The sequence below is a fragment of the Artemia franciscana genome, chromosome 10 (genome assembly GCF_032884065.1).
Source record: "Artemia franciscana chromosome 10, ASM3288406v1, whole genome shotgun sequence".
NCBI lineage: Eukaryota > Metazoa > Arthropoda > Branchiopoda > Anostraca > Artemiidae > Artemia > Artemia franciscana.
In genome coordinates, this window is record NC_088872.1 from 46,200,266 (window position 1) to 46,227,572 (window position 27,307).

General features: G+C 35.3%; 1 protein-coding gene across 2 annotated transcripts in view; it reads left to right on the forward strand.

Moving 5' to 3' along the window:
• The first annotated feature begins 3,781 nt into the window (after nucleotides 1-3,781).
• Nucleotides 3,782-27,307, forward strand: part of LOC136032265 (uncharacterized) — a 231,232-nt gene continuing 207,706 nt past the window's right edge. The window contains exon 1 of one of the 2 annotated variants that reach the window (XM_065712514.1): nucleotides 3,782-4,043. In XM_065712514.1, coding sequence (XP_065568586.1) covers nucleotides 3,849-4,043 — 195 coding nt within the window. In that variant the 5' untranslated portion in view covers nucleotides 3,782-3,848. The remainder of the gene's footprint in view (nucleotides 4,044-27,307) is intronic. The other variant, XM_065712515.1, reaches the window with a different exon arrangement.

Consider the following 27,307-nt stretch of genomic DNA (forward strand, 5'->3'; position numbering starts at 1 on the left):
TATAGTCCCCCAAAAATAACGGTCATGCAATGTATTCCTCGCCAATGAAATATTCCTATGTATTTTATTAGGTGAGTGGAAGACCTGGCAGCTTTTAAAACTAGAATAAAGAGTTATGGGCAGCAAACATGGATTCGTCCATGTCAGGGTCTTATGATTTTTATTACTTTTTTCCGTTTTAAAAAAATATCAAAAATGTGATTTTGAATGGTCATATTTGCCAATTGAAAAAGTGGTGAAAAATATTTAAACGAATATTATAGTCAAACATTTCGTGATAACGAACTGTAAGTAAGGAGCGACCCAGCTCAATTGTAACAAAACTCTAAAAAACAGAATTTTGATATCAATAGATATATTAAAAGAATCAGCCTTATTATACTGATTTCAAATATATACGTTTCATTAAGTTTACCCATTAACAGCTACGAGCCTGAGAAAATTTGTCCGATTTTCGAAAAAGGGCGAATCACCCCCTAAATGTCATAGAATCTAAATGAAAATCACATCATCAGATTGAGCGTGTCAGAAAACTCTACTATAGAGTTTTCAAGCTCTTATCTTCAAAAATGTAGAATTTTTTATTTTTCTGCCAGAAGAAAGGTCGCGGATGTGTGTTTATTTGTTTGTTATTTATTTTGTTGTTTTCTTTTTTCCTGGGGATGATCGTATCGACCCAGTGGTTTAGTCCTATAATATCATGGGAGGGCTCATTCGAATGGAAATTAAAAGTTCTAATGTCCTCTTTATGTGACCACATAGAATGGAATGTAATTAGGCCCCCTCCCTCAGCCCTTTTATTCCCGAAATCATCCGGTAAATTTTTTTAGGTAGCCATGTTGTTTATCATAGTTGAAAGGCTCGGTAACTATGCCTTTGGATATAACATGACCCTTATAAATGACGTTAGCTTTTGTCAGCTGGAATAGGCACACTTTTCATGTTTTGTTCAATGCGACCTGAGTTTAAGGTTGGAATCTGTCATCAGTGTTGCAAGATATTGTGCCTTTCCACAGCTTGAGAATTCTTATGAAGTGATTGCATGTTAAATTCTTCAAATCGACTTTTTTTTGTTTGCTTTTTTTAAATGTTTTTATAATTACATATTCGGTATGTTTGCGTTTGAAAAATGGTGTCATCGGTACCTCTTTTTTATGGCTGTGCCATCTTATTCGTTTAAGTCGATGCGGAGGTTTGAAATCATTTTGCAAGCCTAATGCTTCATGTCTCATTGGCTGACTATCACAAAGACAAAGAGCCCATTTCTAAGTTCTACCAGACGACAAGCCGTCTTCGAGAGGTGACGAAAATTTGCGGTTTGACTAGTGAGACCTTCTGTAAAAGACAGTGAAGCTTTGTCCCTTTTTTCGGCTAGCCTGATTGCTAGAATGATAATACCTTTCAGTATATTTTTAACGATTTCCAAGCAGGTATGCTAAAACATTCTTAGGGCTGCCCTATCCTGAACTTTAAAAAGAAAATTCGACTCTATTTAATTTAAATAAAAGAAAAAGAAAAAACTCATATTTTCTCATGATGTAAGATCCGTCAAAACCAAATATATGTATCTCTAGCACAAAACACGAAATGCTAAATGGTTTTTCTATTATTTCTGGTAGAGTAGATGTTACCTTAAAGTTTTTTGTCATTTATCCAGAGATATTATCCAGGCTCGAGACGTTATGACAAGATTAATTCCCTAATTGGATTGGGTGAGTTTAAAGTGATTAACAAGATAATTGACCCAATTAATTCTAAATGGTTTGGCACAAACTAAATAAGTTTAAAATTGACAGGATAGGGTGATCCTTTAAATTATCGTATCCCCACGAATTCAAGCCTGGAAACTTTTGGGACTCAGATCAATCTGTCACTGGGATGGATTTATTACAGTGTCAGTAATCATTACTGTTTTCTTGTTCTAAACCCAATTTACCTAGGTTAGAATATATCCCTATTTCTACCAGCCTGGGCGCTAAATATCCTTGCAAAAACACGATATTTTTCACCTGAGACCCTGTCTATTCGTTCTTGTTGTTGTAAGTAAAATTAACCTGAGTCACTATTATCTACGGCAGTCTGTTCTGCAGGGACATATACTACTTTGACTGATACCCTGGACTTTTTAGTCATAAAATAAGCGACTAGCATTCTATTACTAATATTTTCCCAACCTAAACCAGACTTAGCAGCTTCCTTCCTCATCATGAGCCCTATTCCCTGTCTGTGTACCTCATCCTTCCTGCCTAGGTAAATAAATTCTATAGGCTATCACCTTTCCTATGCCTGGGATATGAGTTTCTGAAGCTCGTCAGTCAAAATAAGACCAGTTTGAAGCGTCTGAACTCGTCACTCAGAATTTCGATAAAATAGTTATTTTTAATGAATAACATTCAAAGTTGCAATTTTCATATTGTTTAAATTATTGAATACCCTCAGGAAAAGTAAGTGTCCCAGAACCAGCGTAAGACGGGAAGTAGCACATTTTTTAAATTGCATACGAAGTGCTTAAGCACCGGGCAACAAGAAGTTCCTGGGACCTCCAGTCGAGTGGAGGCTTTGCTTAATCTTGGGTCCATCTTGGTCACAACATGGGTTTCCACACTTGGCGATACTCTTCTATCAACAAGAGTCGAAATCCTGCACAAGCAATCTCAAGCCTATTACCTCTGACTCCTTACATATTCATGCCTACAAACATTATGCTACTACTGGGAGGCAACCCTTAATAGAGATATAAGCTAGGAGGACATTTTTCAGCCAAAAAAGCCCTCAAGAACAGACCAAACCTAAATAAAATTTATGCATTAATCGGAGTCCAGCACAAATGCTATTTCGTTTACTAAGCTATAATTTCCTCGAGGGGTACTCCACAAGATGACCCTGCAGCACTGATAGTAGTCAAAGTTTTGGTTCGGAAAACTAGTGAAAGGTTCACTCTGATGGCACTGTGAGGCCAAGAAAGTAAAGATTTCCCTATCGGGGATAGGAAAAGAGAAAGAAATCTATGATGGAGCGGAAAGCAGAGACCCCAAATTCTCTCACAGCATCGGAAGAGCTCCGACCGTTTTATACCAATCCTCATCAGGGTGTCAGGGTATTTAATATAACCCCTAGACTAACCAGATCTAAAACATACCTCCTATCCCCATGTCTTTCAGACCCTATTCCCTTTAGCAAAGACTCCAACAATGCTTCCCTCAATAACCTTTGCTTCTCCATACCTACCCCTCTTTTTCAATACTCCACTCTTTTTACTAGCCTCCAATTCCTTAAAATAAAATTTCAAATCACCCTCAATAACTAAACTATTAAACCCCTCACTTAAACCTAGCATCCTTTTATAATACTTTAATTGCAATGTTTTTAATCTAACTCCCCTAAAAAAAACAAGCTTCTGCTCCATACTCCATTACCGACCTAATCTGAGACTGAAAAACCCTCTTCTATACCTTAATATTCCCTAGGCCTAAAAACCTGAAGCAAATGCTTAGAACCATTTTTATTACCCTGTTCCTTTTATTCTCAACGATTTCTATATGCTTACCCCACTAACCATCCTTCATTAACCTACATAATCAGTTGATTAACCTACACTATATTAACAATGACCAAGTACTGAGAATAAAATCGGCCTGCATTACTACGTCAAATTTCTATGAAGTACTTTGCAACATAAGCTTCTAATAAAACTTTTAACAGTAGAAATAGCTGCTGGAGTTGCGCAATGAAGACACACTAATTTCTATATTTCCCTTAATATTTCTATGAGAACAGTGGTACTTGAGATTGTCTCACTAGAAGGACGGTTGGAATTGTTTACTTACAATTACGACTCTGTGAGCAGGATGAATTCCTGGGTTCAAGTGATAGCTCAAGTCCCAACAAGGGCCGAGCAGGTGCTCTTAGCAGATACGCAAAAATCAGAAGAGAAAAAAGAAGAACCGAAATGTGAAAGTATAGTTCAAGATAGGAATAGTGTTCAGAACGGAAATGTTTCAAGAGACTCGGAAAAGTCGGCTGAGCATGTGTCTTTTGTTCAAGTAAATATATTTTCTTTCCATATAGGGCCGTATCCAGGAAGGGGTGTAGCGGGTTTGATCCCCTCCCAGTTTAAGATTTTAAATGTGTTTTTTAACTTTTTCCTAAATCTTCCCCCCAACATCACCCCGAAAAAGAATACTAATTTTTCCGTTTTTTCTATGTCTCACGAAATTTCAATTCTGGTAGAAAAAAATGTGAAATTTCTTATAGGTATGATAATAATAATGAACTAATGAATGCGAATGACGGTGTAGCAAATAATAATGAAACAATAATAAGAATAGGGGAATAGAAAAAACGGAAAGGAAATTATTTAAGACAATAGGAGTCGTTCGATGATTATTCCATAGTATTCAGAATAAGACTGATATTTTTACAAACTTGGATAACGGTTTTGTTCTAAAACTGAATGTTGGGAAACGTCAAGTATCAGTGTGAGAGATAGTGATTTTAATAATGCAGAAAGTTTGTTTTTGCTGGTTCAGTATAGAAGTGAACTAGGTCTGGTAAAGCAACCTTTAAGATATCCAAAATAAACTTAAATTCATTTGAAAACCCATCCACAAAAAAAAGATATAGCATAAATAAAAAAAAACACAGAAAAAAGTGAGGGTGGGCAATGGATTTCTTCAATATTGCGCTCCCAAATGAGCCTTGAAGGAAATAGCATCAATGACAAAAAAAATACAAATTCAAAATAGGCTGGGGCATTTACTTCTTTCAAAATCGTACCCTCCTCCCAATAAAGGCCTTGAAGGACGTAACATAAATGAAAAACAAAATACAAGAAAATTATGGTGGGGGATCGGCTTCCTTTATAATTGCTCCCCTCCCCCCAAAAAAGTCTTGAAGGCTTTAGCATAAATGAAAAAGAGACAAATGCAAAAAAAAAATAGGATAGGGTACTGGTTTCCTTTAAAATTACACCCCGGAAAAGCCTTGAAGGACGTAGCAAAATGAAAAAGAGGCAAATACAAAAAAAATTAGGATGGGGCATTGGTTTCTTTCAAAAAAGTCTTCAAGAACGTAGCATTAACATACAGTAAGACAAAAACAAACAAATTAGGGCGGGGCATTGGTTTCCTTCAAAACTGCCCCCTCCCCTCCAAGAAAAGCAAGAAACTTTTTTTTCTGATTAGCTTGAAACTTTCAAGGATTATTGCCTAAGCTAAGCAGACCAAATATTTCTGACTGACTTGCATCAGTCAGTCCCCATGTCATGAGGAGCCTTTCGGGGTATGATTCTTAGAATTAGAACCTCAAAACGAACAAAATGTTCTCGTATGAAAAGCTCAAACCTATACCCTAAGGTTCTTGAACCAAGAGGACCTCAATGCACAAAAAATTACAGAGGAAAATATTGGTTTTCCTGAAAAGGGCCAAAATACTTTTTCTCCCGGCAGTTTGAAACTTATGACCCCACCTCCCTCTAAGCTTATGGGCCAGAGCGACCCTAATTTACAAAATGGAGTTTCGGTTGGGGGCTCAGACTCCTAGAAATGGGCCATTTTTTATTTTGATTATTTTCAAATTTTGACCTGAAGTTTTTTGGGCTAAGGGGACCCAATTTACAAAAAAAGGAAATAAAGACAGATATGGTTTGCCTGAAATGGGATCCTAAACAGGGCCAAAAGTTTCTTTTTTTACGAAGGTTGAAACTGAAAACTGTAAGTCCCCGGGCCAAATTGACCCTGACGAGCAAGAAAAATTTTTGTTTGAGAGTACACTACATCTTCCAAAAATGCGGACAAAAATAATGCCCAAAAGTCTTTTTTTCGAAATAAAGATATAGAAAGCCGTAATTAAATTTTTATGATAGGCTTTAAAGTTACATGAAGACAGGACCATGTGAGGCTCAATAAAAATGATTTTGGCTGTATCGATTCGTAATGACTGAAAGTGGGCCTTATTTCAATTATCTCTGATAGGTTGTAAACCTACAGAGCATGTGGACAGGACCAGGGAGACCACAATGAAGACAAACCATTTAGAAGTCCGGTTGTATTGATCTGTGACTCCTCGAAAAAGACCAACAAATATCGTCTTTTACGATTGGCTTAAGTGTACAGGGTATGTAGGTAGAGACAAGGGGTCTCAAGAAAGACGAAAAATATTGAAAGCAACTAGTTGCACTAATTTATGAATAGACCCCAGAATAGACCCAATCTTATTTTGTGTCAGATTGGTTTGCAACTTATTGGGCAACACAGACACAAAAGGAGAAGTAGGAGAGGATCAGAATCTCTTAATAAAAAAGCAAAATCGACTGCCTGTCGAAGGAAAAGGTTTGCCCGAATGAATAAACCATCTTTTTCTTCAAACATCATTAAAGATTCAGGGTCAGCAAAACCGACGGGACCATAAGGAGGACAACAAATTTGGGAGAAAATTGGTTGCGTTGATTCGTACCGAAAATTTATTTTTGATATGTAACTGATCTGTTAGAAAATATTCAGGTCATGTGGATAGGGTAGAGCAGAAGTGATGACTGGGGGGGGGGCAATATCCCCCCCCCCAAAAGGAGAAAAAATTATTATAAAGACCATTCCCCCTTGGCCCTCCAGATATAGACCCCCTTACCCCCAATTAAAATTCTGGAGCTGCTCTCCTGGGTCAAGAAATCGTCTAACAAGAGAAAAACAAAATCAGGACAGGAAGCACTGTAGTTTCTCCTTTTTTCTTCTATTTTTCTTTTATTTCGCCACTAGTGGGGTGCTAGAAAGTCAATACTTAATTAAAAATGGAAAAAAATATAACGTGGCGTAGGACCTTGGTTACCACAGCCGCAAAGCAGGATCGTAACCTCTAGACCTTTACGTCCTGCTTAACAATGTTTGTTCTATGCTTTTTATTGTTCACAACTGCTTGTTTGTTGCGTGATATAGATTTAAGAAAATAAGATATTACTCCGAGATTATACGACTGCATATCACTGAATATTCTTTTTTATTCTATATAACATAAATCTTTTATATTTTAAAACATAAATTTACATAAAGACTTCAAGAGCTTGGAGTTGTAGTCTGCAAGGTTCTGTTAGTCAGCAGATGATTTATGTAACTAATTCAAGGGCGTGGTTGGGGGAGTAAGCAAAAAGGGGGGATTGTAAACCTCACATTTAAATTTGTCAGCTATGGAGATTACGGTGTTACAAATTTCATATTTCCCAGTCTTTCCACACCAGAAAGAGCACCTCAAGTGCCATTTTGGCTGCCGCATTTGGTTTCCGAAAACTAATTTATAGAAGAGCAATTAGATAAAAAGAGTTAGCTTTCAAATAGACCCTTAAACAGCTCTGTATGATCTTCCAGTGCCTTACTAGCTACAAAGAAGAAAAAGAAGAAAAAACATAGTGCTTCCCATTCAAAAAGTGACTTTACTTGTTATTAAGGGTGATCGGGATGTGATTCTTTTGTAAGGGTCTGTCAAACGTGGTGATTCTAGTTATATATTATTCATTTCGATGTGACGCTAATTTTCACGGTTCTTAGGCTCTTTGTCCAGGCTCCTATTAATTTGTTTTCGCAAAAACACTATGTTATTAAAATTAAGCAGGATAGTAGTTATCATTCCTGAATTAGCCACAAATGAGAATTTTTACTCTCTAGACAGTTTTTCCAAATGCGTTTTAGAAATTTTCCTTAATACGAGCAGTGGTTTGCTCTCTACTAGGTTGCAGATATTATATTATTAGATATTATATATTAGATATTATATATTATTAGATCGACGAAAAGAGTCAGGTTTGAGGGGGTAGTAGCTTTCGCCACATTTAGGGCAACCATGGACACAATATTAAAAATAACATTAATTTGAGTAATAATAATACAAATGAACCAGTTTCATATATATGATAGTGGCTTGAGATGGTTGCAGAACTTGGCTGCCCCTTTCTCAATTCCGCGCTCTTTACGTTCAAGTTTTTTTGTCCCCAAAGCTTTAATAACGACTCCTCTACAACAAGGTGATTGGAATGGAAAAGAAGATATTTTAACAATATATTAAGAATGAAAGAGCTTATGGAGGTCTATTTACTTTTAAAAAATGTAATTTTCTGCTCAAATGTTTTAAGAAGCAATTGTTTGTATATTTTTTTTTACAAACATAAATATTTTCAGCTGAGCACCTTGAAACTGTAGAATAAAGAAAAGAGGGTTGATGAGGGATTAGCCTCCCTCATATATGGGATACTTTTGTTTGATTTAAATTTAATTACTAGTCTCTACTATCATTTGACAATTTGTTTTTTATTTGGAATGAATTCATTTTTAGCCTTTTAGAGTACTTGAGAGGAAACGAGGCCATCTCCACACCTTTTTTAATGCTGATTTTTTAAAACATTTATCAGTACTGTAATACTATTTTGTTTTTGAGGTATTGTTCATGTTATTAAAAATTAAAAATACGCTTATCGAAAAAAATTGCTTTCGGTAGAGCACAAATGTTACAAATGACGGTAGTAGTCTTACTAGTCCTAATAGTCCTAGGGTAGTAGTCCTACTTTTACTTGAAGCACATTCTTCTAGTTGTAAGCTAGATTAAATTACCAATTTTAGTTTCTTTTCGATTTAAGAATCATCTATTCGCTCTTTGATGATTCTACGATCCGCAGAGCTGTGAATAAACAGGATAATGCTTTGCCAGATTCCCTAATTGTTACAATCGGAACTGCGTGAAATGGAAAAGTGTTCTGAAGTCTGAATGTTCAATTTCAATATATCAAACAGTTCGTGGTAACGAATCGAACAGTTCGTGGTAACGAACTGTAGTAAGGAGTGACCCGGCTCAATAGTAACTGAAACTCTAAAAAAGGGAATTTTAATACTAATAGTTACATCAAATGAATTGCATTTTTATGCTAATTTTAAATGTACAAGTTTCATCAAGTTTAGTCTGACCCATTAAAAGTTACGAGCCTGGGAAAATTTGCCTTATTTTAGAAAATTGGGGGAAACATCCCCTAAAAGTCATTGAATCTTAACGAAAATAGAATCATCAAATTCAATGTATCAGAGAACCCTAATGTAGAAGTTTCAAGCTCCTATCTACAAAAATATGGAATTATGTATTTTTTGTCAGAAGACAGGCCACGGATGTGTGCTTATTTGTTTTTTTTGTGTGTGTTTTTTTTCCTAGAGGTGATCGTATCGACCCAGTGGTCCTACTATGTCGCGAAAAGGCTCATTCTAACGGAAATTAAAAGTTCTAGTGTCCTTTTTTAAGTGACCAAAAAACTGGAGGGCCCCCTTCCACACTCATTTTTTCCCGAAAGTCACCGGATCAAAATTCTTAGATAGCCATTTTGTTCGACATAGTCGAAAAACCTAATAAATATGTCTTTCGGAACGGCTTAATCCCCCGCAGTCCCTGGGGGAGGGTCTGCAAGTTACAAACTTTCACCATTGGTTACATATAGTAAGGGTTACCGGGAAGTGTATAGACGTTTTCAGGGGGACTTTTTCACGTTGAGAGGGGGATGGGGTTACGTGGAGAATCTGTCCATTGAGGAATTTATCATGAGGGAAGAGAATTTCCATGAAGGGGCTGCAGGATTTTCTAGTATTATTTAATAAAAACAAGGATAAATAAAAAAAAAAACTTCAGCTAGAATTAAAGAGCAGTATTAAAACCTAAAAAGAACAGAAATTGTTACGTAAATAAGGGGGTTCAACTCCTCCACAATGCCTCGCTCTTTACACTAAAGTATTTTTAGTAATTTCAACTTGTATTCTACGGCCTTTGTAATTTAGGGGTCAATCTTAAAGAATTGGGACAAGATTCAAGCTTTAGTATAAAGAGCAAGGTATTGATGAGGGGGTGATCCCCCTTATATACGTAATAAAAATATACAAAATATAAAAGTTCGTTACGTAAGCTAATTCGTAATTTACGTATATTTATTACTAATAAAAACGTCTGTAAAAAAAATAAAAAAAATTTAGTCGCCTTTTTAATAGCCAAAAATTGGAGGGCAACTAGGCCTCCTCCCAAACCCTTTTTCTTATCAAAATCGTCCGATCAAAACTATGAGAAGGCTATTTAGCCGAAAAAGATAATATGTAAATTCCGTTTTAATTATTCATGTGCGGTGAGCCAAAACCAACACATGCAGTAATTCAAAAACGTTCAGAAATTAAATAAAAAAATAGTTTTTTTAACTGCGCGTAAGGAGCGACATTAACACTTAAAACTAATAGACATTATTCCGTATATGAAAGGGGTTGTCCCCTCCTCAACGGCTCGCTCTTTACGCTACAGTGTTTTTTGTTTTATAAAGTAGAGTTGTGAAAAAGAGTCAAACTTTAGAGTAAAGAGTGGGGCGTTGAAGAGGGGACAACCCCTTTCATATATGGAATAATTTCTGTTCGTTTTAAGTTTTAATGGTGCTCCTTACTTGCAGTTTAGAAAAACTTGTTTTTTTATTTAATTGTATGTATGGAGCAACTGAATCAATAGTAACTGAAACTCGAAGGAACAGAATTTTGATATGAATAGATAAATCAAAAGAATCAGCTTATTATGGTGATTAAATAAAAAAAAAGTTTTTTCAGCTGAAAGTAAGGAGCAACATTAAAACTTAGAACGAACACAAATAACTACGTATATGAGGGGATTGACCCTTCCTCAACACCTCGCTCTTCATGCTAAGGTTTTGAAACACTTTTAGAAAGCTACTTATTCTTCTAATTAAATGACCTTTGTGTTTAAGGAGTCATTTTCAAAGAATTGGGACAAGATTTAAACTTTATCGTAAAGAGCTGATGTTAAGGAGGGGCAACTCCCGTCATATACATAATAATTAAGTAGTGGAGGGATTCTGGAGCCCATGAATACCTCATTTGCATAACTGTATTTGCACACAATTTGGGTGAATGACCTACATATCTTTGTCGGAACATGATTAACTTATTTTCGACCCTCACTGAATAAGAATAATGACCAGCTATTATGACACTCAGTATTTATATTTATTAATTCCATAACAGTTATATGAATAATTTTGGGGGGTTGGATGAAACTGGTCATGCAACATGCACTTGGGTAAACTAAACCTGCGGACTTATGCCACCAACGAATAGTTTGCAAAGGGCTCCAATGCCCCGTTCACAGCTTTTACCCCCCCCCCCTCCTTAGTTGGAATTAAAAAATTTTGGAGTTCAAATTTTTTGGACTTAGAATTTCTTGGACTTAGAATTACTTTGTATTCTATTATGCGCAAATCTCGATGAAGATATACTTCTTTGAATTAAATGTGTGGTTCTAAATGTTTTGTTCTCTGTTTTGCCAAAAACTCGATGTAGATACGTTTCTTTGAATCAAATTTATGGTTTGACACACATTTGTTTTGCACAAAGCTCCATGAAGATACATTTCTTTGAATCAAATGCGTTGTTCAAAATGTTTTTTTTACCCTGTTTTGGAGAAAACTCGATGAAGATACGGTTATTTGAGCCAAATGCATGGTTTTGCACACATTTGTTTTGCAAAAAAATTTCATGAAAATATTTTTCTTTTAATCAAATTTGTGGCATGCGAGCTTTGTGCAAATCAAATGTGTGTACTCTGTTTTTCTCAAAGCTTGATGAAAATAAGCATTTTTGAATCAAACGTGAGGTTCAAAATGTTTTGTAGTCTAAGTTGCACAAAGTTTGATGAAGATACGCTTCTTTGAATAAATGTTTGGTTCAATTGTTTTGTATTCTCGTATACCCAAAGCTCGATGAAGATATGCTTCTTCGAATCAAATGTGTGGTTCAAAATGTTTTGTTTTCTGTTTTGCATAAAGCTCGATTGAGATGCTCTACTTTGAGTCAAATGTGTTGGTTCGAAATGTGTTGTACTCTGTTTTGCCCAAAGCTCAATGAAGATACGTTTTTTTTAAATAAAAACTTATGGTTTAAAATGTTTTGTCCTTTGTATTGCACATCGATGAAGAAACTATTCTTTGAATCAAATGTGTGGTTCAAATTTTTTTGTACTGTGTCTTGCCCTAAACTCGATGTAGTTACGTTTCTTTGAATCACATGCATGGTTTTTCACATATTTGTTTCGCACAAAGCTCCATGAAGATACAATTCTTCGAATCAAATGTGTGGGATATGAGATTCACAAAGCTCCATGAATATACATTTCTTATAATCAAATGTATGGTTCAAAATGTCTTACGTTGTCTTACGTAAAGCTCGATGAACATACATTTCTTTGAATCTCAAGTGTATGCTTCAAAATGTTTTGAAGTCTGTTTTGCACAAAGCTCGATCAAGATGTGTTTCTTTGAATCAAATGTGTTGTTTAAAATGTTTTATAGTTTTACCCAAAGGTCGATGAAGATACGCTTCTTTGAACCAAATGTGTAGTTCAAAGTGTTTTATGCTCTATTTTTGAGCAGAGCTCAATGAAGATACGTTTCTTTGAATCTCAAGTGTATGCTTCAAATGTTTTGAACTCTGTTTTACACAAAGCTTGATCAAGATGTGTTTCTTTGAATCAAATGTGTGGTTTAAAATGTTTTGTGCTCCGTTTTGCCCAAAGGTCGATGAAGATACGCTTCTTTGAGCCATATGTGTAGTTCAAAATGTTTTATGCTCTGTTTTTGAGCAGAGCTCAATGAAGATACGTTTCTTTGAATCTCAAGCGTATGCTTCAAAATGTTTTGAAGTCTGTTTTGCACAAAACTCGATCAAGATATGTTTCTTTGAATCAAATGTGTGGTTTAAAATGTTTTGTGCTCCGTCTTACACAAAGGTCGATGAAGATACGCTTCTTTGAACCAAATGTGTAGTTCAAAGTGTTTTATGCTCTATTTTTGAGCAGAGCTCAATGAAGATACGTTTCTTTGAATCTCAAGTGTATGCTTCAAAATGCTTTGAAGTCTGTTTTGCAGAAAGCTCGATCAAGATATGTTTCTTTGAATCAAATGTGTGGTTTAAAATATTTTGTGCTCTGTTTTACACAAAGGTCGATGAAGATACGCTTCTTTGAACCAAATGTGTAGTTCAAAGTGTTTTATGCTCTATTTTTGAGCAGAGCTCAATGAAGATACGTTTCTTTGAATCTCAAGTGTATGCTTCAAATGTTTTGAACTCTGTTTTACACAAAGCTCGATCAAGATGTGTTTCTTTGAATCAAATGTGTGGTTTAAAATGTTTTGTGCTCCGTCTTACACAAAGGTTGATGAAGATACGCTTCTTTGAACCAAATGTGTAGTTCAAAGTGTTTTATGCTCTATTTTTGAGCAGAGCTCAATGAAGATACGTTTCTTTGAATCTCAAGTGTATGCTTCGAAATGTTTTGAAGTCTGTTTTGCACAAAGCTCGATCAAGATGTGTTTCTTCGAATCAAATGTATGGTTCAAAATGTCTTACGTAAAGCTCGATGAACGTTCGTTTCTTTGAATCTCAAGTGTATGCTTCAAAATGTTTGAAGTCTGTTTTGAACAAAGCTCGATCAAGATGTGTTTCTTTGAATCAAATGTGTGGTTTAAATGTTTTGGGCTCCGTTTTACACAAAGGTCGATGAAGATACGCTTCTTTGAACCAAATGTGTAGTTCAAAGTGTTTTATGCTCTATTTTTGAGCAGAGCTCAATGAAGATACGTTTCTTTGAATCTCAAGTGTATGCTTCAAAATGTTTTGAAGTCTCTTTTGCACAAAGCTCGATCAAGATATGTTTCTTTGAATCAAATGTGTGGTTTAAAATGTTTGGTGCTCCGTTTTACACAAAGGTCGATGAAGATACGCTTCTTTGAACCAAATGTGTAGTTCAAAGTGTTTTATGCTCTATTTTTGAGCAGAGCTCAATGAAGATACGTTTCTTTGAACCTCAAGCGTATGCTTCAAAATGTTTTGAACTCTGTTTTGCACAAAGCTCGATCAAGATGTGTTTCTTTGAATCAAATGTGTGGTTTAAAATGTTTTGTGCTCCGTTTTATACAAAGGTCGATGAAGATACGCTTCTTTGAGCCATATGTGTAGTTCAAAATGTTTTATGCTCTGTTTTTGAGCAGAGCTCAATGAAGATACGTTTCTTTGAACCTCAACCGTATGCTTCAAAATGTTTTGAAGTCTGTTTCGCACAAAGCTCGATCAAGATGTGTTTCTTTGAATCAAATGTGTGGTTTAAAATGTTTTGTGCTCCGTCTTACACAAAGGTTGATGAAGATACGCTTCTTTGAACCAAATGTGTAGTTCAAAGTGTTTTATGCTCTATTTTTGAGCAGAGCTCAATGAAGATACGTTTCTTTGAATCTCAAGTGTATGCTTCGAAATGTTTTGAAGTCTGTTTTGCACAAAGCTCGATCAAGGTGTGTTTCTTCGAATCAAATGTATGGTTCAAAATGTCTTACGTAAAGCTCGATGAACGTTCGTTTCTTTGAATCTCAAGTGTATGCTTCAAAATGTTTGAAGTTTGTTTTGAACAAAGCTCGATCAAGATGTGTTTCTTTGAATCAAATATGTGGTTTAAAATGTTTTGGGCTCCGTTTTACACAAAGGTCGATGAAGATACGCTTCTTTGAACCAAATGTGTAGTTCAAAGTGTTTTATGCTCTATTTTTGAGCAGAGCTCAATGAAGATACGTTTCTTTGAATCTCAAGTGTATGCTTCAAAATGTTTTGAAGTCTCTTTTGCACAAAGCTCGATCAAGATATGTTTCTTTGAATCAAATGTGTGGTTTAAAATGTTTTGTGCTCCGTTTTACACAAAGGTCGATGAAGATACGCTTCTTTGAACCAAATGTGTAGTTCAAAGTGTTTTATGCTCTATTTTTGAGGAAAGCTCAATGAAGATACGTTTCTTTGAATCTCAAGCGTATGCTTCAAAATGTTTTGAAGTCTGTTTTGCACAAAGCTCGATCAAGATGTGTTTCTTTGAATCAAATTTGTTGTTTAAAATGTTTTATAGTTTTACCCAAAGGTCGATGAAGATACGCTTCTTTGAACCAAATGAGTAGTTCAAAGTGTTTTATGCTCTGTTTTTGAACAAAGCTCAATGAAGATAGATTTCTTTGAATCAAATGTATGGTTCAACATGTTTTCCACTCTGTTTTGCATAAAGCTTGATCAAGAAACGTTTCTTTGAATCAAATGTGTGATTGGAAATGTTTTGTACTGGTTTATACAAAGCTTGATTAAGATACGTTTCTTTGAAAGAAATCTATGGTTCAAAATGTTTTGTACACTGTTTTATGCAAAGCTCGATGAAAATACGTTGCTTTGAATCAAATTTATGGTTCAAAATGCTTTTACCTTGTTTTGCACAATGCCCGATGAAGATATGGTTCTTTGAATGAAAGCTCGATGAACATACGTTTCTTTGAATCTCAAGTGTATGGTTCAAAATGTGTTGTACTCTCTTTTACACAAAGCTCGATGAAAATACGTTGCCTTGAATCAAATTATGGTTCAAAATGCTTTTACTCTGTTTTGCACAATGCCCGATGAAGATATAGTTCTTTGAATCAAAGCTCGATGAACATACGTTTCTTTGAATCTCAAGTGTATGGTTCAAAATGTGTTGTACTCTCTTTTACACAAAGCTCGATGAAAATACGTTGCCTTGAATCAAATTATGGTTCAAAATGCTTTTACTCTGTTTTGCACAATGCCCGATGAAGATATAGTTCTTTGAATCAAAGCTCGATGAACATACGTTTCTTTGAATCTCAAGTGTATGGTTCAAATTGTTTTGTACTCCGTTTTATACAAAGCTCGATGAAAATACGTTGCTTTGAATCAAATTTATGGTTCAAAATGCTTTTACTCTGTTTTGCACAATGCCCGATGAAGATATGGTTCTTTGAATGAAAGCTCGATGAACATACGTTTCTTTGAATCTCAAGTGTATGGTTCAAAATGTGTTGTACTCTCTTTTACACAAAGCTTGATGAAAATACGTTGCCTTGAATCAAATTATGGTTCAAAATGCTTTTACTTTGTTTTGCACAATGCCCGATGAAGATATGGTTCTTTGAATGAAAGCTCGATGAACATACGTTTCTTTGAATCTCAAGTGTATGGTTCAAAATGTGTTGTACTCTCTTTTACACAAAGCTTGATGGAAATACGTTTATATGAAGATACGTTTTTTTGAATTAAACTTGTGGTTCAAAATGTTTTGTTCTCTGTTTTGCACAAAGCTACATGAAGGTACGCTTCTTTGAATCAAATTTGTGCTATGCAACCTTTGTGCAAATTCAATTTATGTACTCCAATTTCTTGAATCCCAAAGCTCGATGAAAATCCAGTTTCTTGAATCAAATGTGTAGTTTAAAATGTTTTGTCTTCTGTTTTCCATAAGGCTCGATGAACATACGTTTTTTTTAGACTGATGCTCGGTTTTGTACACATTTATTTTGCAAAAAACTTCAAGAAGATACGTTTCTTTGATTCAAATTTGCGGTATGCGAGCTTTGTGCAAATCAAATGTGTATGCTCTATTACTCTCAAAGCTTGATGTAGCTTCTTTGAATCAAATGTATGGTTCAAAATGTTTTGTACTCTATTTTGCATAAATATTGATTAAGATATGATATTTTGAGTCAAATGTATTGCTTCAAAATGTTTTGTGCTCATGTTTTTTTTTTTAAACAAGCTACTTTGAATCCAGTGTGTGGTTCTATCGCTTAGTACTCTGTTGTACACAAAGCTCGATGAAGATACGCTTCTTTGAATCAATTGTGTGGTTCAAAAAGTTTTGTACTTTGTTTTGCATAAAGCTCGATTAAGATACCCTACTGTGAGTCAAATGTATTGGTTCAAAATGTTTTGTGCTCTGTTTTATACAAAGCCCGGTGAAGGTACGATTCTTTGAAACAAATGTGTGGTTCAAAATGTTTTGTACTCTGTTTTATACAAAGTCCTATGAAGACGTTTCTTTGAATCAAAAGTATGGTTCAATGTGTTTTGTACTCTTGTTTTTACAAAGGTCGATGAAGATACATTTCTTTGAATCAAATGTTTGGTTCTAAATGTTTTGTACTCTGTTTAGCACAAAGCTCAATGAACATACATTTCTTTGAGTCAAATGAATGGTGGAAACATTTTTCTGCTCTGTTTAGCACGAAGCTCGATATAAAAACGTTTCTTTGAATCAAATGTGTGGTTCAAAATATTTTGTACTCTGTTTTATACCAAGTCCGATGAAAATACGTTTCTTTGAATCGAATGTATGGTTCAATGCGTTTTGTACCTTGTTTTCACAAAGCTCGATGAAGACGTTTCTTTGAATCAAATGTTTAGTACTAAATGTTTTGTACTCTGTTTTGCACAAAGCTCGATGAGCATACCTTTCTTTGAATCAAAATATGTGGTTCAAAATTTTGTACTCGTTTTGGACAAAGTTCGACGAAAATACGTTTCTTTGAATCAAACATATGGTTGAAATGTTTTGTGCTTTATTCTATGAATCAAATGTAAGGTTTGAAATATTTTATAGTCGGTTTTACACAAAGCTTGATGAAGATACGCTTCTTTGAATTAAATGTATGCTTCAAAATGTGTTTTGCTCCGTTATGCACAAAGCTCGATGACGATGCGTTTCTTTGAATCGAGAAAAGATCGTTGAAGAAACGTTTCTTTGAATCGAAAAAAGATCGATGAAGAAACGTTTCTTTGAATCAAATATTTGGTTCAATATAATTTTTACTATATTTTGTACAGAGCTTGATGAACATACGTTTTTTTAATCAAATCTTTGGTTCTAAATGTTTTGTAATCTGTTTTCCACAAAGGTCTATGAACATACTTTGCTTTGAATCAAACATATGGTTGAAATGTTTTGTGCTCTATTTTGAACAAAGATACGTTTCTATGAATCAAATGTAAGGTTTGAAATATTTTGTAGTCAGTTTTGCACAAGGCTTGATGAAGATACGCTTCTTTGATGAAATATATGCTCCAAAATGTTTTTTGCTTTGTTTTGCACAAAGCTTGATGAAGATGCGTTTCTTTGAATCAAATGTGTTGTTCAAAGTGCTTCTAATCTGTTTTGAGAAAAGATCGAAAAAGAAACGTTTCTTTGAATCAAATATTTGGTTCAAACTAATTTGTACTATGTTTTGTACAAAGCTCGATTAACATACGTTTCTTTGAATCAAATTGGTTCTAAATGTTTTGTACTCTGTTTTGCACAAAGCTCGATGAACATACGTTTCTTTGTTTCTCAGTTGTATGGTTCAAAAGGTTTCTGTACTCTGTTTTGCACAAAGCTCGATGAAAATACATTATTCAAATGTGTGGTTCAAAAATGTTTATGCTTTGTTTTTTTCTCTGTGAATTCTTATGCCTCAAAATGCTCTATACTCCGTTTTGCACAAAGCTCGATGAATATACTTTATTTGAATTGATTGTTAAGTTGAAAATGTTTTGTTCTCTGTTTTGGCCAAAGCTCAATGAAGTTACTTCTCTTTGATTATAATGTGTGGTTGAAAATATTTTGTACTCTCTTTTGCAGAAAGCTAGGTGAAGTTTCGTTTCTTTGAATCAAATATATGATTCAAGATGTTTTGTACTCCGTTTCACAAAACGCTCGATGAAAATACTCTTTTTTAAATCAAATGTATGGTTGAAAATGTTCTGACCTCTGTTTTGCACAAAGCTTGATGGAGATAGGTTACTTTGAATTAATTGTATGGTTCAAAATATTTTGTAGCTGTTTTTGCACTAAGCCCGATGAAGATACGTTTCTTTGAATCAAACGTGTGGTTCAAAATGATTTTGCTCTGTTTTGCAGAAAACTCGATGAAGATACGCTTCTTTGAGTCAAATGCATGGTTTTGCACATGTTTATTTTGCAAAAACTCCATGAAGATACGTTTCTTTGAACCAAATTTGGCTCAAAATGTTTTGTACTTTATTTTGCACAAAGCTCGATGAAGATACGTTTCTTTGAATCAAATGTGTGGTTCAAAAGGTATTGTACCCTGTTTTGCAGAAGACTCGATGAAGATATGGTTATTTGAACCAAATGCATGGTTTTGCACACATCTGTTTTGCAAAAAAAAACTTAATGAAAATATGTTTCTTTGAATCAAATTTGTGATATGTGAGCTATGTTTAAATCAAATATGTGTATCCTGTTTTTCATTAAGCTTGGAAAATAAAAATTTTTTGTGTTCTGTTTTAAACCAAGCTCGATGAAGTACGTTTCTTTGAATCAAAAGTAGTTTTCAAAATGTTTTATACTCTGTTTTACACAAAGCCTGTCTGTTTGTAGTTTGCTTTGTCGCCGTATCTGTATTTGTGTGCATGTGGGTCTGACTTTATGTTTTTGTATGTATTTTTGTCTCTGTCATTCTTTATGCCTGTGTGTCTGAACGTTTGTTTGCTTGTCTCTCTTTCTCTTTTTGTGTGTTTGTGTCTGTGATTCTGTGTGTGTGTGTAGGTGTTGGCCTGTCTCTTTCTACCTCTGTGCCTGTGTTTCTGACTGCCTGTTTGCTTGTCTATCTCACTGTGTCCGTGTGTCTAAGTTGGTGTTTGCATGTCTCCATGTCTATCTTTGCGTGTTTGTGCGGTTGATTCTATGTGTTTGTATGTGGTTTTGTCTCTCTCTCTCTCTGTGCCTACGTGTTTGGGCAGGTGTTTGCTTTTCCCTGTGTTTGAATTTATATGTTTGTGTGACTGAATCTATGTGTTTGTATATCTTTTTGTCTCTCTCGGTCTCTGTGCTTAAGTGTCTGAGTGAGTGTTTGCTTGTTTCTGTTTGTGTGTTTGTGCGTTTGACTTTGTGTGTTTTTAAGTGTTTTTATCCATCTATCTCTCTCTGTGTCGGCCTGTTTGAGTGGATGTTTGCTTATCCCCAAGTCTGTTTTTGTGCGTTTGTGTTTCTGACCTTGTGTGTTTTTAGGTACTTCTTTCTCTCTCTGTCTCTCTCTTACTCTTTCTCTCCCTCTCTTTCTCTATGTGCGTGTGTTTCTGACTGGCTGTTTGCTTGTTTCTTTCTCACATTTAATTCAAAGACAAATGTCCTCGTCGATTTTGTGCAAAACAGAGTAAAAAACATTTTGAACCACACATTTGATCGAAAGAAACGTATCTTCATCGAGCTTCTCGTAAAACAGACTAAAAAAAACATTTTGAAGCATATACCTTTTTTTCCTATTGATTTTAATAGGAAACTTTTTCAAAGTGCTAACAGCTTTAACGTAAGGAGTAAGGTATTGAGGTGGGGGTATTCCTTCATATACTGAACAAGTTCTGTTTGTTTTGTGTTTTGATGTTGCTCCTTATTTTCAGTTTTGTTGTAATGAACTGTAAGTAAGAAGTGACCCGGCTCAATACTAACGAAAACTCTACAAAACGGATTTCTGATACCAATAGATAGATGGAAAAAATTGGATTTTTGTATTTATTTCAAATATATAAGTTTTATTAAGTTAAGTCCTGCCCATCAAAGGTTACACGCCTAGAAAATGTGCTATATTTTCGAAAAAAAAGGGGTTAACACTCCTTAAGATTCATATAATCTGAAACAAAATCATACTGTCAGATTCAACGTATCACAGAACCCAACTAGAAAGGTTTCAAGCTGCTATCGGCAAAAATATCGGATTATGTATTTTTGTCAGAAGAAAGGTCATGGAAGCGTGTTTATTTGTTTTTTTTTTGTTATTTTGTGTTTTTCCCCAGAGGTGATCGTACCCATCCAGTGGTCCTAGAATATCGGGAAAGGGCTCATTCGAACGTAAATCAAAAGTTTTAGTTCCTTTTTTGAGCGTCCAAAAAGATTGGAGGGCAGCTGAGCCCTCTCCCCCACTCATCCACCCAAATGATCTGATCAAAATTTTGAGATAGCCATTTTGTTTAGAATAGTGGAAAGATTAAATAACTATTTCTTTTGGTGTATCATGAACCCCTACAGTTCGTGGGGAGAGGCCTTTAAGTTTAGAAATTTGCCCATTGTTTACGTATAGTATTTGTTATTGGGAAGTAGCCTACACAGCCATTTTTTTAGAAGGTTGGGGGGTTTCTTGGGGTGGATTTCTATGGGAAAAATCTTTCTTGCGGAGGAAATTTCTGGGGAGTGAATATTCCTGGGTAAATGTCACAACGGAGGGGATCGGAAGAATTACTATACGAAATTATTTTTAATTTGGACGAGTCCTTTCTATTTTGTTTGGCCTTTTGCCTCTTTTTCATTGGTTATAGTTCACCGCTAAGGAATCCATGGTTTCCAACAGAGTTGGCAAGAATGTATTTACCAAGAATCTTTCCAAAACTTTAAATGCCTTTAATCTTAGTAGACAATCCTTTTTCTATGAAAAATAGAGAGTGACCTGAACACTTAAAATTAGCATATACTAAACTATATAAGAAGTCGAACTTACAACAAAGAGTAATGAGTAGCAATGAAGAAACCGAACCTAAAAGGAACAGAAATTATTTTAATAATAAAGTCAGACTTAAAAGGAACTAAACCAAACCTAAGTCAAACAGAAATTAAAAGGAACAGAAATTACAATGAATAATAAAGTCAAACTTAAAAGGAACTAACTGAACTTAAAACGAACAGATATTAAAATCAATAGTAAAGTCAAACTTAAAAAAGAGCTAAACCTAGCCTAAGTCAAACCGAACCAAAAAGGAACAGAAATTACAATCAAACAGTTCGTGGTAACGAACTGTAGTAAGGAGCGACCCGGCTCAATAGTAACCGAAACTCTAAAAAATGTAATTTTGATACCAATAGTTACATCAAAAGAATTGCATTATAATGCTGATTTTAAATGTAGAAGTTTCATCAAGATTAGTCTCAAACATCAAAAGTTACGAGCCTGAGAAAATTTGCCTCAATTTAGAAAATAGGGAGAAACACCCCCTAAAAGTCATACAATCTTAACGAAAATCACACCATCAGATACAGCGTATCAGGGAACTTTATTGTAGAAGTTTCAAGCTACTAGGTACAAAAATGTGGAATTTCACATTTTTTGCCAGAAGACAAATCACGGATGCGTGTTTATTTGTTTTTTTGTTTTTTGTTTGTTTTTTCCCCCAGGGGTGATCATATCGGCTCAGTGGTCCTAGAGTGTCACAAAAGGGCTCATTCTAATGGAAATTAAAAGTTCTAGTGCCCTTTTCAAGTGACCAAAAAAGTTGGAGGGCACCTAGGCCCCCTCCCAAGCTCATTTTTTCCCCAAAGTCACCGGATCAAAATTCTGAGATAGCCATTTTATTCACCATAGTTGAAAAACCTGATAACTATGTCTTTGGGGACGACTTACTCCCCCGCAGCCCCGAGGGAGGGGCTGCAAGTTACAAACTTTGACCTGTGTTTACATGTAGTAATGGTTACTGGGAAGTGTACAAACGTTTCCAGGGGAATTTTTTGGGGATTTGGGGTGGGGGGGGGGTTACGTGGGAGGATCTTTCCATGGAGGAACTTATCACGGGGGAAGAGACTTTCAATGAAGGGGGCGCATGATATTCTAGCATTATTTAAAAAAACTATGAAAAAATAAATATGAAAAGTTTTTTTTCTACTGAAAATGAGGACAAGAAATTATTGCGCATATGAGGGGATTACCTCCTCGTAATACATCGCTCTTTACGCAAAAGTATTTTTAGTAATTTCAACTATTTATTCTATCGCCTTTGTGATTCAGGGCTCATTCTTAAGGAATTGGGACAAAGTTTAAGCTTTAGTGCAAAGAGCGAGGTATCGACGAGGGGCGAGCCCCCTCATACACACAATAAAAACATACGAATATAGTAGTTCGCTACGTAAGTTAAGTATATTTTTTACTTATGAAAAGTTCGTAAAAAATTAAAAGTTATAGTTGCCTTTTTAAGTAATCAAAAAACTGGAGGGCAACTAGGCCACCTCCCTCGCTCCTTTTTTCTCAAAATCTTCCGATTAAAACTATGAGAAAGCCATTTAGCCAAAAAAAAATTAATTTGCAAATTTTGCTTTAACTATTTATGTGCGGAGAGCCACGATCAAAACATGTATTAATCCAAAAACGTTCAGAAATAAAACAAAAAAAAAACAAGTTTTTTAAATGAAAGTAAGGAGCGACAGTAAAACTTCAAATGAACAGAAATTACTCCGTATATGAAAGGGGCTTTTCCTTCTCAACGCCCCGCTCTTTACGCTAAATTTTTTACTGTTTTAAAAGGTAAAGTTAAGAGAAAGAGTCAAACTTTAGTAGCATAAAGAGTGGGGCGTTTAGGAGGAAAAGCCCCTTTCATATACAGAGTAACTTCTGTTCGTTTTAAGTTTTAATGTCGCTCCTTACTTTCATTTAAAAAACTTCTTTTTTTTGTTTAATGAATAATAGAGTCAAACTTAAAAGGGACTCAATCGAACCTAAGTCAAACCGAACCTACTAGGAACAGAAATTGCAATCAATAATAAAGTCAAACTTGAAACTAACCATTTTGGTTAGTTTTTGGTTGCTAAAAAACAGAATTTTGATACCGATGGATACATCAAAAGATTCAAATTTTAATGCTAATTTTAAATATATAAATTTCATCAAGTTTAGTTTTACTCATCAAAAGTTAAGAGCCGAGAAAATTTGTCTTATTTTCGAGAAAAGGGAGAAGTACCCCCTAGAGGTCATAGTATCGTAATAAACATTACACCATCATATTCAATGCATCAAAGAACCCCACTTTATTGGTTTCAAGCTCCCATTTAGAAAATGTGGGATTTTCAATTTTTTTGCCAGAAAGAAGATTACGGACGCGTGTTCAATTGTTTTTTTTTTTTTTTTTTCCAGTGGCTATTGTACTGACCCTGTGGTGCTAAAATGTCGCAAGAGGGCTCATTCTAACAGAAATTAAAAGTTATAGTAACCTTTCTAAGTGACCAAAATAATTGGAGGATAAATAGACCCCTCCCACTCTCATTTTTTCCAAAGTCATCGGATCAAAATTTTGAGATAACCGTTTTGTTCAGTTTGCCATTTTGATCGAAAAATCTAATAACTGTGTCATTGAGGACGACTCAATCCCCCAGAGACGACGGGGAAGGGTTGCAAGTTATGAACTTTGCCCATTGTTTACATATAGTATTGGTTATTGGGAAGTATACAGATGTTTTTTTCGGAGTCCTTTCTGAAAGTGGTGGGGGGAGTCCGGGGAGGGGATACATAGGAGGATCTATCCACGGAGGAATTTGTCATGAGGGAAGAGAATTTTCATTAAGGGCTGCCAGATTTTCCAGCACTATTTTAATAAAAAACGATGAGAAACTAAACCAAAAACAAGTTTTTTCAACCGAAATTAAGGAGCAGCATTAAAGCGTAAAACGAACAAAAACTATCACATATATGAGGGGCTTGTCCCCTCCTCAATACCTTCCTCTTTACGCTAAAGTATTTTTAGTAATTTTAAAAGAACTATTTATTCTAATTAAACAGCCTTTGTGGTTCAGGGGTCATTCTTAAAGAATCGGAACAAAATTTGAACTTTAGTGTAAAGGGTGGGGTATTGATGAGGGGGCGAACCCCCTCATATATGTAACAAAAATATATGGATATTACGCTCCTTGCGTAAGTTAATTCGTAAGTTAAGTATATTTATTACTAATAAAAACGTTCGTAAATAAAATTAAAAGTTCAAGTGGCCTTTTTAAGTAACCAAAGATATTTGAGGGCAACAAGACCCCTACCCATCCCTTTTTTCCTCAGAAACGTCCAATTAAAAGCTTGAGAAGGCCATTTTGCCAAAAAAGCAAACATTTCTGTGCAAATCTTGTTTTAATTATTCATGTACGATGAGTCAAAATCAAAACCTACGAAAATTCAAAAACGTTCAGAAACTAAATAAGAAAAAACAAGTTTTTCTTAGTGACATTAAAACATAAAACGAACAAAAGCTATTCTGTATATGAAAGGGCTGTCCCTCGTCAACGCCCCGCTCTTTATGCTTAAGTTTGACTAACTGCTTTAAGCATTACCAACTGATGTCTCTAAATATTTTATTTGCTATTGATTTTACATACTTTTGGATGAAATCAGTTTGAAAGGAAGTAAATTAAAAAAACATATATAGCTTTCCACGGTAAACGATGCTGAAATTTAAAGTTCAAAAGAGTAGAAACTAACTTGTATAAGATTTCAAACTAAAAATGAGAAAAAACTAGACCTACGTTGCCCGGGCAACGTGAAGTGTTGCGGTAACCTTTGTCCAGCTTCGCCGACTAAAGTGTTGCGAGAGTAACACTTGGGTTTTGTTTCTTCGCTATCGATCAGTAATCACATGATCAAAGGCTATTCTTCAGGGTTGAAAAAACAACAACAAAATACTATCGAAAGAAGGGACTAAAATGACTATGCAGCCAGTTGAACTTTGTCCTTTTCAATCGTAGACATCGTGACGGATGAAAACTCGGAACAATATCTTATATAATCTAGTTGGTATTATAAAGCTATCCCTAACTTTTCAGGATCGAAAAACCATAGATGACATTCTATTAATTATTACGAAACTATCTCATTGTTTTACATTCTCGTTTTTGCTTGTTTCTTCACTATCGGTTAAATGATGAAGTTGTCAGCCTATCGAAGTTTTTAAGACTGCATGTTCAAACAAGAACACAATCAGTTATCACATGACCAACGGCTATTCCTCAGCGTTGAAAAAACAACAACTACAAAATAATATCGAAAGAAGGGACTAAATTGACTTTGCAGCCAGTTGAACCTTATCCTTTTCAATTGTAGACATCGTGACAGATGAAAACTTAAACAATATCTTATATAATCTAGTTGGTATTATAAAGCTATCCGTGACTTTTCAGGATTAAAACACCATAGGTGACACTAATTATTACGAAACTACCTCATTGTTTTACGTAATCGCTTGTACCCGTTCCGTAAACACTTAATTCTGTTGTATTTAAAGAGATCGAATACAACGTGCACCAATTTGCACAAATTTCTAGCCCAAAGTGAACAGATTCTTACTTACAAGTCCCTCTCCCGTGATAGACATCAAGTTCACCGGAAACAAATAAATGGGTACGCCAACTAGCAAAAGTTGCAAACTCCTCATCGCTGAAGATGATTGTATCCCAACAGCCGATTATTACTTAAAAGTCCCCTACATGTCTTACCATTGGAACCAAATTGGTTTAACCATCAAATGCACCGGAAACAAATAATAGGTACACCAACTAGCAAAAGTGGCAAACCCTTCATTGCTGAAGATTATTATGAGCTAACAGCCGTTTTTCCACCAAAGTGAACCGATTCTTACTTATGAGTCCCTCTCCCGTGATAGGCATCAAGTTCACCGGAAACAAATAAATGGGTACACCAACTAGCATAGTTGCAAATCCCTCATCACTGAAGTTGACTTTAGCCTAACAGCAGATTACTACTTACAAGTCCCCTACATGTGTTACCACTGGAACCAAATTGGCTTTACCATCAAATACACTGGAAACAAATAATAGATACACCAACTAGCAAAAGTTGCTAACCCCTAATTGCCGAAGGTGATTAATACCTAACAGCCGACTGTTGTATGCAAGTCTTCTATATGTCTCACAATTTGTATCGGCCTAGATTTCGTTTCAGTGTGTACCTTACTACTAAAGTTGTCAACCCCTTGAAACTACTTTAATCAACTCATCAAGAGCTATTGATTGCCGTCGAAAAAATTCTATCTGTCTTAGTTCAAAAGTTGATTTTTTTTTTTGCCGTAGGCCAACTTTCTAACGTCACCACTTAGAAAGGAGCAAATGATAAGCTCCAATTTCCTTAGCAATGAGAGAACTTTTAAAGTTTATTAGGCACATCTGATACAATTTCTCCGAAAAACGGAATGATAAACTCAGCTGAAATCACGAACAGAAATGGGTAGAAACAATAGATGGCAGCACTTTTGGACCGTGGGAAAATGCCACATTTTTGCTTCTGTAAATTTTTCTATTTGTCACTCAAAGAAGATATATTGGCTGTGGGGCCAAGTAACTGCCGCATATATGTGACACTTATAGATTTTAGTCAATCTTCAATTTGAAACTGGTGCCTGCTGCTTGCCGGCTAGAACGGAGCTTTCCACTCGAAAGCAGAAACATGGTTTGATGAAACGAAAGCTCGGCTGTACAACTTCAGATACTTCTTTCTGACATAGGCTACATAACTCCACTTCACTTCGAACACCATAGGCTCTGGCTCGTAGACAAGCAAAAACCATCCTTTTTGGCCCCAGGCAAGAGTTCTGCGGAGCTTTCCAAAATGTAATGTCATATTCATCAATCTGGCCTGAGGTCCACACTTTCCGTAAAAACTGCACAGGTTTGACCTTTACCT